At 39.1% G+C, this 13,777-nt stretch overlaps 1 protein-coding gene across 2 annotated transcripts; it reads right to left on the bottom strand.

The window, feature by feature from the left end:
- Positions 1-220: 220 nt before the first annotated feature.
- smad9 (SMAD family member 9) lies at positions 221-13,430 on the bottom strand. Of its 2 annotated transcripts, none has more exons than XM_053645253.1 (7): positions 13,085-13,430; positions 11,463-12,072; positions 6,833-7,087; positions 6,461-6,568; positions 6,113-6,334; positions 4,361-4,617; positions 221-761 (listed from the first exon to the last, which is right to left on the bottom strand). In XM_053645253.1, exons 2-7 carry the CDS (start codon positions 11,872-11,874, stop codon positions 618-620), a joined length of 1,398 nt encoding a protein of 465 aa, XP_053501228.1. In that variant the 5' UTR covers positions 11,875-12,072; positions 13,085-13,430; the 3' UTR covers positions 221-617. The 2 variants fall into 2 exon arrangements, with proteins under 2 accessions (XP_053501228.1, XP_053501226.1); XM_053645251.1 differs by having other exon boundaries at positions 6,461-6,571; positions 13,085-13,427.
- Positions 13,431-13,777: the final 347 nt, after the last annotated feature.

The raw sequence follows: 13,777 nt of genomic DNA, 5'->3' as shown, positions 1-13,777 counted from the left end.
ATGTTAGTGTCAAACTGGCTATTTCATAAGGCTACTATCACTAAGCAAAAGGTATATATATACATATACATACATACATACATACATACATATATCAGGTCTTAGTTGACCGATCGGTATCAGTTCTTAGATAAGAAAAACTAAACATAGTTTTGTGTTTGCATGAGGTTTGTTTTGTTTGTGATATTCTTTAAAGCTCAAGCAAGTGACCACACATGACTGAGAGGGAAATTCTGTATTTCAAAAAATAGGAAAAAAACTCAAGCATGTAATAGGATTCACAATGTAGTCATGTTGCCAACACAAAACAAACATCAACCTAACATTGCTACTACTGACTCTTTCCTTAATCTTCCATCACTGTGTTGCTCTCTACACTGTACAGAAATCAGATTATGGAACAGTGGGTTTTTTGATTAAAAAAAACAAGGACTAAACAGAAACAGTCCTGATACTCTAGCTATTTGATGCACGAGATGCCTTAAAGTCATTTGAAGTCTGTGATAGCCTACTGGTACCATGAAACTTTAGAGAAAACTGAGATGACGGTTTCGACACTGCTTTCTCCTGTGCTGATCCTCAGGTTGTGCTGTGAGTTATAGAGTGTACATACAGTGTTAGGACACGGATGAGATAGGGTTGTGTGGGGAACCCATTTGGGTCAGAACTTTATCAAGCCATTGCAGAGGTCCGTGCAGGTGGATCTCAATCCAGCAAGGGGTGCTCGTGACATCCTGGCGGTGGTATTCTGCACCCCAGCCCTGTGGGAGAAAAAGACGGTGTTGTACAGTACTAACCATAACAGTGTTTTCAGAAAGCTGCTTATATCTATTAGGGGTGGAGAAAATATGAAAATTAATGGTATGGTAATATTTTTTGAAAAACTGTCAGTTTATCAGGGTATATTTGCTAACAATTTAGTATTTGTTTGAGGATGAAATTAACTGGAATAGAATATTTACGTTTGCTCTTTAAAGGTCTTAAAGTCTGTTCTTAAAGTCTTGTAGTATAATTCAGTGGATAGACCACATGTAGAATCATCATCATCATTACCTACACTCCTATACCATAATCTTAATGTTATAACTATTTCAGATTACTGTGACATTGTGCCATAGGGCCCAATTACACCCCTGATATCCATATGGACTGTTAACAAGACAAGACACTGGACTTTTATGGCAAGAACGTGCATTCATTTTCTGCACAGGATTCTGTAGCAGAGCCGTGCAGAGAGCCTCAGATGGTCAGGTATGCTAAATAGGGGCACGTGCATCAAAATTCAAAACAACAACTACATGATAGCCTGCTGAACTACAACATATTCAAAAAGAAGATTCTTAAACCACCCCATATTATATTCTTAGATTGACATTGATCAAATTATATACCAAATGTTTCATATATCTTATTAATATTGAAAGCCAATAATATAAACATAATAAAGTAGCATTTAAATTCACAACTTGGTTTGTGAATCAAAATTTTAGCTACAGTGGAGGCATGTTTTGATCCAAACACAAACCAGTTTTGGAAATAAATGATATGGGGCAAAATAACATTTGTAGTGGAAATGTTAGTGTCAAACTGGCTATTTCATAAGGCTACTATCACTAAGCAAAAGGTATATATATACATATACATACATACATACATACATACATATATCAGGTCTTAGTTGACCGATCGGTATCAGTTCTTAGATGTAAATGGAGACTTCTCCACGCTAAACCGAGGTTAAATTTGGTGTTCCACAAGGTTCTGTGTTAGGCCCACTGCTTTTTACTTTATATATGTAAGACCTATACTCTAGGTCAAATTATTCGTAAACATGGAATTAGCTTCCACTGTTATGCTGATGATACACAGTTGTATGTTTCAGCAAAGTCAGATTACAGGCAGTAGCTTAGTAAAGCTGAGGAATGTGTAAAGGACATTAGACGTTGGATGCTTATTAACTTCCTATTACTTAATTCTGATAAAACAGAAGTACTTGTACTAGGAACACATGTAGTTAGAAGTAAGCTTTCTGATCACACAGTAACTCTGGATGGACTTTCTGTTTCGTCATGTGCAGCAGTAAAAGACCTTGAAGTAATTAGTGACTCCAGCCTATCATTTGATGCTCATGTAGATAATATTACTAGGATAGCCTTCTTTCATCTCAGAAATATTTCTAAGATAAGAAATATTAGTTCATGCTTTCCTCACCTCTAGACTAGATTACTGCAATGCCTTACTGTCTGGATGTTCCAGTAGGAGCATAAACAAACTCCAGTTAGTCCAGAATGCAGCTGCTAGAGTCCTAACTAGAACCAGAAGATACGACCACAATACCCCGATCTTATCCACACTGCACTGGCTCCCAGTGAAATCACGCATTGATTATAAAATACTATTATTAACCTATAAAGCACTAAATGGTCTCAGTATCTAAGTGAACTTTTGGTCAAAAGGTGCAGGCTATTTGGTACCTTGAATAGTGAAGGCTACAGCAGGGGGAAGAGCTTTCTCTTATAGAGCCCCACAGTTATGGAACAGTCTTCCAATTAGTGTTCGGGACTCAGACACAGTCTCAGTGTTTAAGTCTAGACTTAAAACGTATTTGTTTACTCAAGCTACCATGAGTAGACTTTCTTTTACGCAAAGCACAGTCTTACCTAACAATCTCTCCCTCTCTTTACCTCCCTCTTCCTCTCTCCTTCTGTCGAGCCACACATGATTTAGAGATACTAGAGATCCTGACCCTTTCTGCTCTCCGGACCGGCCTGATCCATCCTGATGCCCTACCTCTGGATGGAGCTCTCATCCACTCTAATTCCACATTGACATTCTTGCTGTGGTTGCTGGGACTACGGTTGCTGCTATGGCCTTGGGACTGCAATTACCATGTGCAGTTTTGCACTCGGGTCTCCTTTGAACAGTGGACTAGTTCAGCAAACAGACTTCATGTTAAACCATAATGAACTTTCCTTTACTTTTACACCATCTGTTGTTACCCAGGTGAGGACAGGTTCCCTTCTGAGTCTGGTTCCTCTCAAGGTTTCTTCCTCATAACATCCTAGGGAGTTTTTCCTTGCCACTGTTGCCACCGGCTTGCTCAATTGGGATAAATTCACACATTTAAAATCTGTATCCCGTGTTTATATCTTTCTGTAAAACTCCTTTGAGACAATGACCGTTGTCATTACCAATAAAATACAAATAAAATTGAATTGAATTGAATATATACATATATATATGCATACACACACACACACACACACACACACACACACACATATATATATATATATATATATATATACACACAAAATGAATTTTATTCTTTTTTTTTATCATAATAATCTTAAGTGAAAAGTGGGTTAGGGTTAGGGAACCTTTGTACTGATGTCACTTGACTTGCTTGGTTTGAGGTCAATCACAATAATCTGCTAAATAAACACAGTAATCTAATCATAAGTGCCAATGTAAGTATAGTATTGGGTATGTTATTCAGTTCAAAATGCAACAGCAAAGTTAAGAAGTTACAAACTCTATGCACTGGGCAAGTAGTGGCCAGGCATGGGATTTTTATAATTTAAGAAACAGACATTATATATATATATATATATATATATATATATATATATATATATATATATATATATATATATATATATATATATATATATATATAGCTCCCCAGAGAAGTGATCATCCTGGAGATGATCACAAGAGCAAAATAGGCTATGCTAGTTTTCTGCTAGAGGGGTGGCATTCTCATATTCTCTCTCTCTTGCTCTCTCTCTCCCAATCAATCCCAGAGACACTAGCCAATCATGAGTGCCTGTAAGCTCACACATGCTTTCCTCTAAATGTGTTACACACATGTTCAGCAAATACTAATTTAGCCAGAAGGTGTCTATTCATTTTTACTATAATTTAAGAAAGTAGTTACATAAAATGTGCACTACTTCAGGACATGTCCAACAGCAAAGACACCCAACTTCTCTTCAATTCAGCAGCCATGCACAGGCTAAAAATTACATTTCCAGTCTGAATGCGTTTCAGGCTACATTGTTAAAGATGAAAAATAAATAAATCAGTGTACTAAATGTGCAATATAATAAATCTGTGTATCACATTACATTATATTTAGGGACAGACACGTTCTTAAAATGCACTTCAATGAGCTGTGGACATGGCTCAGCTAGGCTTCATCTAGTCATATATTTTTAGAATAATAAATATATTTAGTCTGCTTTCATTACCATCTGCCTTGCTGTTTTTTTCCGCACAGTCCTGACTAGTGAATCTATTGGTCCATTAGTCCATGCAACCCCAAGTCTGTGTATGTATGAAAACTATATCCCATTACCTTGACAAAGCTCATTCTGATGGTGCACATCTTAGTGAGCTCGTACACCACCTCAAAGCCGTGGTTGACTGACTGAGACAGCAGCTGGGCGAACAACTGGTTGTTGAAGATCTTAAGGCTGCAGCCGCTGGGGATTTTGCACACAGTGGTGGCATGGAAGCCATGCTGGTAGTTGCAGTTGCGACTTTGTACGAAAATGCTGCTGTCACTCAGGCACTCAGCGTACACCTCACCTCCTACATAATACAGGTGCACACCTGCAAACATTATACAAGGTTCAGTTTGAATATATAAGAATTACTTATTCATTATTAAACAAATCTGTCATCCAATAGCCAGAATCATCTGACATATCTCTGTAATAAGATATATTTCTAGCTAGATTTAAACTGAGACAGGCAGGTTTCATCTGATTTATTCTGATTCACCTCAAATTGGAACAGTGAAGAAGTTAATGAAATGAACAGTGGTAATTGTATGTAATGGAAACTCCAATAATATGTTCCCAATTTAATATGCTTAATGTATTTCAGACATTTCAGATAATAAACCTAACTTTAAACACGAGGTAAAAATGAGAGACTTGAGTCATAGCCCACTGGGTCATCCAATCTCAAGTGGTCCAATAATTACAGCTGGTTGCTGACAGTTTTTCATTTGTACAGCACTATAACCAAAATGTGCTATGTGCCATGATACAAAGATGGCTGTCACACTTAAACCAAGTTTAATAAATAAATAAATAAATAAACAATAACCAACAAACAAACAAAAACAAAAAACAGGTGATTTTGCAATGAAAATTCATGGAGGTAATCACTCAAAAAAAAATTTTTTAAACAGTTGAGCGATCTGCGTTGGACCACTCGACATGGAATGACCCCTCTATAATATCTGAACATTAGTCCTAATGGTTTAACTGTGTACAAAAAGACATTATAATGCTGTGGGATTCAGCCACAAACTTTAAAGAGAAAAAATTATTAACAGCAAGACTTTTAAAGAAATGTAAAAGTTGCTGAAATGAGACTGTAAAGCTGTGTAATTCCTGTACTCTCTCAACTTGATATGTATAAACTTTGTTTCATCACATGCCAAGCAGAAACCTTATTACCCTCCATTTTCAACCATCTTGCTCTGGTTTATGTCTCTCTCCACAATGTAGCTGCAGATAGGACACTATGTTGTAGGACAACTGGCAGGTATCCAGCTAGTTTGTTTTTTTGTGTGTGTGTGTGTGTGTGTGTGTGTGTGTGTGTGTGCTAATGTGGCATAAACAGCTAGATTTACGTTTTCTCTGTTTTGGGACTTACCAAGCTAGCATGATCAGACAGAATGAGAAAAGCCAAAATTTGGGACTTTCCCTTTCACAGTGGTGATGTGTCACATGAACACTGAAGGCATGTTATTTGAACTGAGGTAATATTACAGAACATCATTATCATAAGCCTTCTCAAAACTGTCACATTCACGTGTGTTCAAAAACCTTCCAATCTGAAATGAGCAGAAATTACAATTATTAAAACCATAATTATTGGCAGAGGAGAAGCTCAGTGACTGCCCAGTTTCTGTGCTAGTGATAATACATTTCTGTGAAACTGCAACTGTTATACTGCACTTACTGGTCCCTTAAGCACGACCCTGACCCTGACGCGGCACTGGGTTAATAATTTCATTTAATTTCATTTAAAAAAACAAAAAAAAACAATTGCCACAATTAAAAAAAGATGGTTAGATGGAGGATAAAATGACCTTTGCCTATGTGCCGGCGGGTGTGTTCGATGGTAGAGTTGCGGTTAACATTGGACAGCAGCCCTAAGCAGAACCGGGTCTTGTTGTTGGACGGATCCGTGAAGCCGTCCACCAGAATGCTCCGTGATGAGGCGTGGAAGGTCTCTCCAACTCGGTTGTTCAGTTCATAGTAAGCCACAGAACACCAGTGCTCCGGCTCCTCATAACACACTGGCCTCAAGTCTACACACACACACACACAAAACACAGTTTACTATCTAACAGTAACATTATATATTCTACAACATTAGATATATGTTAAGTGTTATTGGTGTGATCATTAAAATTGACATTGTATGGATCTTGCACCTCTGTGTGGAGCAGACAGAGTGAGTTTAATCGTGTTGGACGACTCTCCTGGCTTCACGTCCTGTGGAGGGCTCGTTTCCATCATGCTGTAGGGTGGTGGTGGGGTCTCTGCTATTTAATGGGTAGAAGTGATAAGTTTTCTTTATTTTTGTTGTTTTGCATTTTTGTACAGGAAGACAAACAATGAAATCAATGTATAATAATTCATTTTTAAAACATGGCAAAAAATGAACAGATTCTTACTCAAAGAATGTGTGTGTATCAAATTGACATTTTCCACATTTTAAAAAATTGCATAACAGACACAGATAGCTTATGTCCCATTAGAAAAATGTTTGATAGTTATTAATATATTTTGAGTAATAACCAGACCTGTGATGTGGTAGGGACTTGCCGGTTCAGATGTACTACTTGGGGAGTTTGGGTGGCTGTGTGCACTTGGGGACTGGAGAGAGCCGGATGGAGAGGAGGAGAATGAGCTGCAAGGCAGTGGAGGAAATGAGTCTGGGAAAGTGGCATTCTGGGGCATGAGCGGCTCATTTTGAAGGGAGGCATGGCGGAATTTGGCCAGCAGACTGTGCTGAGGGTTGAACTCGCTGTGGCGAGGTACCAGGACAGGAGGCAACACTGAAGAGAGAGAGAGAGAGAGAGAGAGAGAGAGAGAGAGAGAGATAAATGAATGAAGAAAAAAACCTCTTCATCACACTATCCTATTATTTATATGAAGATCTTTTGTCCCAAAGAGTCGTGAGTTTACATGAAGACTTTACAAAAAAGCATATTGTTACATTATTTTACCCTAACATAGCTCGATTCTTATTAGTTAGAAGGTGTTGAATAATTTTCTATACCAGGTTGGGTCACAGTTTGGCTACAAGGTAAGCTTTATATTAATGCACTTCTTCTAATTCATTATATAGTTTCCATAGTAACAACTTACACAGGTACTTGGGGAAACACAAATAGATTAAAAATAAAATGTAATCATTGATATGGTAAAGTTTTCTGCGAGGAGGAGGTTTATTTATCATTTCTGAAAGGAGTCTCCAGTGTCAGCGCTTTGTAACAGAGGGAAAGTTGTAACTTTAAGATTTCTGAGACAGGATATGATGCAGAAAGTTGCTGTTCCTCAGTGACATGAAAAGCTTCACGTTTGTCTTATCAACCCAGGAAAAAGAGAGAATTGTGAGAATATGATGGTTTATATAACTTCTTTTGTGCTGTTCCACAAATGTCACTGTAAACAAATAAAGCATGACATGTCATTCTTTACTTTAAAAAGTCATTGCTAGCTGTGGTATCGGAGGAATAAACACTTGGGGACAGGCTGCTACTGAAAAAGAATTAACTTTGGAGTGATAACCTGAGCATATGTCCCCTCTTTGATTTTCATACAACAGCACACTCTGTCATGTTTAATTCCTTGCTTATTTTATGTCTGTATACTTACATAAATATGTTCACCACATGGCCAAAAGTATGTGGACACCTGACCATCACATCTATACATGCTTTTTGAACATCCCATGTCAAAATTATGGGTATTAATATGCGTATTTGCTGTTATAACATCCTCCAGTCTTCTGGAAAGGCTTTCCACTAGATTTGGGAATGTTTGTGTCCATTCAGTCACGAGAGCATTAGTGAATTTGGGGACTGATGTCAGGTGAGGAGGCCTGCCACATAGTTGGTGTTCCAGTTCAACCCATGTGGGTTGAGGTCAGGGCTCGTTGCAGGCTATTCGAGTTCTTCCACTCCAACCATGTCTTCATGGACCTCACTTTGTGCACATTATCATGCTGGACTTTCGGGGTTAGTAAAACGACTGTCCGTGTCTCCAACACTACCGCCACCATGGGCAGGGCCGGAGTGGGACCCATTTCCAGCTCAGGAGTTTAATGCCCAAGACCAGCCCTTTTTTTTTCATGGTGTAAGAATTTGGATAAATGAAGCGACAGTTCAGTTCTTACTATCTTGTTATATTTATTACTGACATGTTTCAACAAGAATATAAAGATAAATAACAAATGAAATACTGAGCATTGTTTTCTCCTACAAAAAGTCCAACTATAACATTATGAAAAAACAAATGTTTGTTTGCATTTAAACAAATATGAAGTATTTCAGTACGAAATACACTTTTTTTGGTGCCACGGCATGTAACGAAGGTTTGTTTATATCTCCATGGTAGCAAGCTGAGTACTTGCAATTGCGTGTGTGTATGTGTGTGTGTGTGTGTACATGTGAGAGAGAGAGAGAGAGCACATAAGTAACTGATGCACTGCTTTAAATACAAATGTAGTGTAATTCGTTACTTTAGTTATCAGTCACGCGATGATGTAACACGCATATTTTATGAGCAGCCCACTGGGAATTCTCCCGATTCTCCTGATGAGCCACTCTGGCTATGCCCATGGGCTTCAGCGTACTTTGAGCTCTATCAGACGAGCAGCTGCTCCATTCTGACCTCGTTCTCTGATATTTCCTACAACTGCAATTATTTGTGAAATTAAAATGAAAGTAAGCTGATCAATTTCACTTAACTGTCTGAATACTTTCTCCATTTTACAAAGATTTGAGACGCAAAAGGTGAGACACAATTTGCGACATACACAAAATTATGTATGGAAATGGCTCAGGGCAGATTTCTTTTGCGATACATCAAAACTTATGCAACCATTTGTTTTTTTAATAGATGATCTCATCATGCACACCATTTTATCGGTAAAAGGCCAATAGGATGGAAACAGGCTGGAGACAGCAAATATCGCAAACTTTTTTTTAACACACTTTCACTTAGTCGATAACAGAAAAGCACAAAAAGTGGATGGAAACTTGGCAATAGAATTTATGCGCTAAAGTTAAATGAAAAAAGATTATGTCGACACTTTTTATCGATAATTTGCATTTCCATCAGCCATATCGGTAAACATTTTAATGCGCTAAACCTTTTATCATAAAAAAACCCTTGGATGGAAACGTGTCTAATGTAAACAAAAATGTTGATCACATGACAAATGACAAATGACAAATGACAAAAGTTCACTGGTAAGGACATTTTATTACTCAGGTTTATTTTGACTTCAGGCAGATGGCATTCTTGTGATGATATCAATATTGTGATCAGTGATGTAATTTTTCTTAGATATTGTGGATATTTTGTAATAAATATATCATTTTTCTCTTCGATATTTTTTTTCTCTGTTAAATGATTGATATTTGTAGTCCTTTCGTTTATTTTATGTGTGCCATTACTGGTTTGTCGGCAAACTTATAAACGTCGTAAAAGCCAGCCAACCACATCAATCTGAATGGCCGTTCATGCTATGAGGCAGTGTAAGACACTCAGAGAAAAGCTCTATCTACCCTCTTCTGCATACAGTCGAGATTGGGTGCCAGTGATTAGAACCTGTTTAGGTAGTGTAGGTGGAACTGGCTTATTTATACCCCTCTTATATCTAGTCTCTGGTGTTCCCTTTGTTATTGAGGTTTGGTGTCATCATGCCAAGATCTAAAGAGTTCTGTAAGGCTTTCAGAAATAAGGTTGTGGATGCCTGTGAGTCTGGCAAGGGATTTAAAAAGATCTCCAGATTATTTTAAATACATCATTCCACTGTAAGGAAAATAATCTACAAATGGCGCAGATTTCAAACGACTGCCGGATTGTCCAGGACTGGCCATCCCAGCAAATTCAACCCAAGAGCAGACCGTCTGATGCAAAAAGAAGTCTCCAAGAACCCAAAAATTTAATCAGAGGATCTTCTAGTAAGTCTTGCAACTGTTGGTGTCAAAGTGCATGCATCCACAAATTTGACATGCATGTGACGTGTGCCAGGAAAAAGCCTTTGCAAGACTACAGTTTGCCAATGAGCATATAGGCAAAGACCAGGGCTTTTGGAATAATGTGCTCTGGGCAGATGAATCAAAGATAGAGTTGTTTGGCGATAGTAACAGCAGACATGTCTGGCACAGACCAAAGACAGCTTTTCAGGAGAAGCAGCTCATACCAACTGTGAAGTACGGTGGTGGAAATGTTATGGTTTGGTGTTGCTTCACTGCCTCAGGGACCAGACCACTTTCATTCACTGATTCAACTATGAATTCTGCATCATAACAAAGACTGCTTGAAGATAATGTGAAGCCATCTGTCCAAAAGTTGAACTTGAACCAAAAGTGACCTTTCAACATTATAATGATCTTAAGCACACTAGCAAATCCACCAAGGAATGGTTCAAAAAGAAGAAATGGAGAGTTATGGAATGGCCTAGTCAAAGCTCATATTTGAATCCCATTGAAATGTTGTGGGGGGATTTGAAACTGGCAGTACATGCAAGAAAACCCGCAAACATCTTGCAACTGAAAGGATATTGCATGGAAGAGTGGTCAATAATTGCAGCAAGCCTGGTGCACAATTATGCAAAATACCTACAAGAAGTTATTTCTGCTAAAGGGGGAAATAATAGCTTCTGACGCCAAGGGTGTACTTACTTTTTCCACACAAATATATCACATCTATTGATATTTCTGTTGAATAAATGATTTAAAATGTTAATTTTCCTTGTGGTTTTGTTCAAGTATATCAACTTCATTAGATGATCAAATGTTTGATTGTCCAAATATGTCAAAAAAAGCCTAAATTTCCATGGGGTGTACTTATTTTTTTCACATGACTGTATGTACCATGTTTCATGAAAATATCAAGTATTGCAGTATGATTTTTTTTTTGCCATGTAGCTTCAAAGCTCCAGACACTTTGGAATAAACTTCAGAGTATTCTGAAACTAAATACTTCAATATTTGATTATAACCCAATGTTGTTATTTAACTGTTGATGATTTTGCATCATGTTATTTATTTATTTATATTTCTTGCAATTCAATAAAGTTGAAGACCTGCCCCCAATGTGCTTGGCTAGATTTAAATAAAGAAAATCATTTAAAAGCCTCTTTAGATTATGTCCTTTATGAACAGATAGCACAGATATGCTACAAGAACATGTTACCTGGTGTCTCCACACGGCGGTAGTGGTAGGGGTTGACACAGATGTCTTTCTGCTTGGAGCCGAATGGAAACTCACAGCAGTCCAGCGCCTTCAGCTCATGGTGCGACTGCAGGTCAGGCCAGCGCCACACACGGCAGTAGATGACATGTGGCAGGCCTTTCCGATGCGACACCTGCAGCCGTCCATCCAGGGAGCGCGGGATGGTCACGCACTTGCTCGGCTGACCTGGACAGCTCAGTGCCTTCTCCAGCTCCTCCATTGCCCCTTTCTTTTTCTTCAGCTTCTTCACCAGCGAGTCCACAGCCTTCTCTGCCCATTTCTCCTCCTCATCACCTTGTTTCCAGCCCAGCAGTCGTTTCACAGCTGGACTTGTAAAGGAAAACAGTGATGTGATGGATGTAGTGGCGTGCATTGCCACAAAGTGCAACAAAGCTTTTGAGTTAATTAGGGAAGGATGGGGTGTAATTAGTGCTGCTGATGAAGGAAAAGTTCAGGGATTCAAATTTTGTTGTCTCTCATTCAAAAGCCAGTGGACGTTGTAGAGGAATCCCTGTTATGGAGATGTTTTCTTGGAGAAGCCAAAAGGTCTGGGTTTGTCCTTTTACTGGAACTGGAAGAAGAAGAAAAATATTCATGTAAGAGGTCGAGTTAAAACTGCAAGCACTTGTCAGGAATAGAAATGCTTTAGGCACTGTTTGTCCAGAGAATAATCATTCAGAGAATTGCACAAGAGTGCAGGAATATCTCTCTGGAAAAATATACTCCCTGCCAGTCGCTGAGTCTGGAACAACACTGGGATCTCAGCAGCATTGCTCAGCTGCTTCTCCTGCTGTCAACAGGTGACATTCTTCAATCTTCTATAATATAACAACATCTGATCTGACCCTCAGAAATGTACCACAACAAATACAAAACAAATGATTATTTATTATTTGAAGGTTAAAAACAAGAACTCCTGCTGCTCCTGAAGTTAGCTCCCTGATGTGATGTGATGAATGATATCCTACAGCAACTAACCATGCTTCACTAAATAAACGTAAAGAAGGTAGGAAATGCGGAGAAAAAGAATGTAAAATGGCAAAGCAAAGCTGGGAAAAGAGTAAACAACTAATAAAATGTAGTGAGTGCACTGGTGGCTCTGCTCTCTGTGAGCCAGTGTCTGCTTGTGAAAGCGGCGTCTGCCAGTCTGAGAGCTCAGATACGCTTAATCACCTCACAGGCTTTTCCTCTCATCACTCTGCCGCTGAACTGCACATTCCACACACACACACACACACACACACACACACGTGCATTTTTACTCGAATTTAAAGAACCAGTTATAAGAACTAGTTATAGCCTAATAATTAAAGTTACCTGGCACTAGTGTGTCTCTGGACGCAGCACTGCCTACAGGGTTAAAGCGCAGTGTGAAGCGACTTACAGCGAACTATAAACACTACTGTACAGACTGTGTACTGTATATACAGGCAATGTAGTTATATAGCACACGGACACACTTGTCATCCCTACTGAACCAAACTAATATCGTTTTTATTTGCTCCTTTTCCCCAGTAGACTCATTATTCAACTAAATGCACAATAATAATAAAAGCACAGTCTACACCTGGGTAATTTCTTACCTGCTTCAGCTCGTTGCAGAACTTGCAGCCTATTCCCGCCTCAGCCAGTCTGTCTGTCTGCCTGTGTGTGTGTGTGCGTGTGTGTGTGTGTGTGTGTAAAAGACTGGAGGTGTAGCGCGTGTGTCTGCATGGAGCCGCGGCTCCGGCTGCACATCCCGGCGTCAGCCAGACTGGAGCCGCAGTGCCTGTGTGCCGAATTCATCCGCGCCGCCGGAACTTTTCCCAGCGCGCGCCGGACAGCGCGCGCTCAACACAGACCACACCGGATTGAACTAACCAAACTTAGTAAAGCAAAAGTGCATTAACCTGGAGTTATTGTGTGCATTATAAGGAACAAATGAGGCGTGGCGTGATGGTGTAAATTGTGTGTCCTGTAGACTATAGATGCGTGTGCGTGTGTGTGTGTATGAAAAGCACTGAGGTCGGACATGACAGCTCTGTATAGGCTCTGCACTTGTCAGTCATCTCATATTACAGCGCGCGGAGCCTGACTGCAGCGCAGAGCCACACCGTTACAAACAACTCGCTTTTATCTATTAGCATCATGCTTTTATTTCAGGTTGTTGTTTTTTTTTTTCAGGTAAATGAACGCAAAGCTCTTGGGCAGGTTTTGTACTGACTTTCTTTGTTGTCATACTCTACACGGCACTCAGGTTTTGGCTGCGTGCCAAAAAGTTTTATCGATGGCTCTAT

Source organism: Ictalurus furcatus, chromosome 16, assembly GCF_023375685.1.
Source record: "Ictalurus furcatus strain D&B chromosome 16, Billie_1.0, whole genome shotgun sequence".
NCBI lineage: Eukaryota > Metazoa > Chordata > Actinopteri > Siluriformes > Ictaluridae > Ictalurus > Ictalurus furcatus.
Note: the sequence above shows the minus strand (reverse complement) of the source record. Positions and strands in the feature narration are given on the sequence as shown.

Coding starts and splice junctions, on each gene's coding strand:
- smad9 (XM_053645251.1), bottom strand. CDS start 11,874: ATGCACGCCACTACATCCATCACATCACTGTTTTCCTTTACAAGTCCA. Junction 7,088..11,462: donor CCGCCGTGTGGAGACACCAG/GTAACATGTTCT, acceptor CTCTCTCTTCAG/TGTTGCCTCCTGTCCTGGTA. Junction 6,335..6,460: donor TCTGTCTGCTCCACACAGAG/GTGCAAGATCCA, acceptor GTGTGTGTGTAG/ACTTGAGGCCAGTGTGTTAT.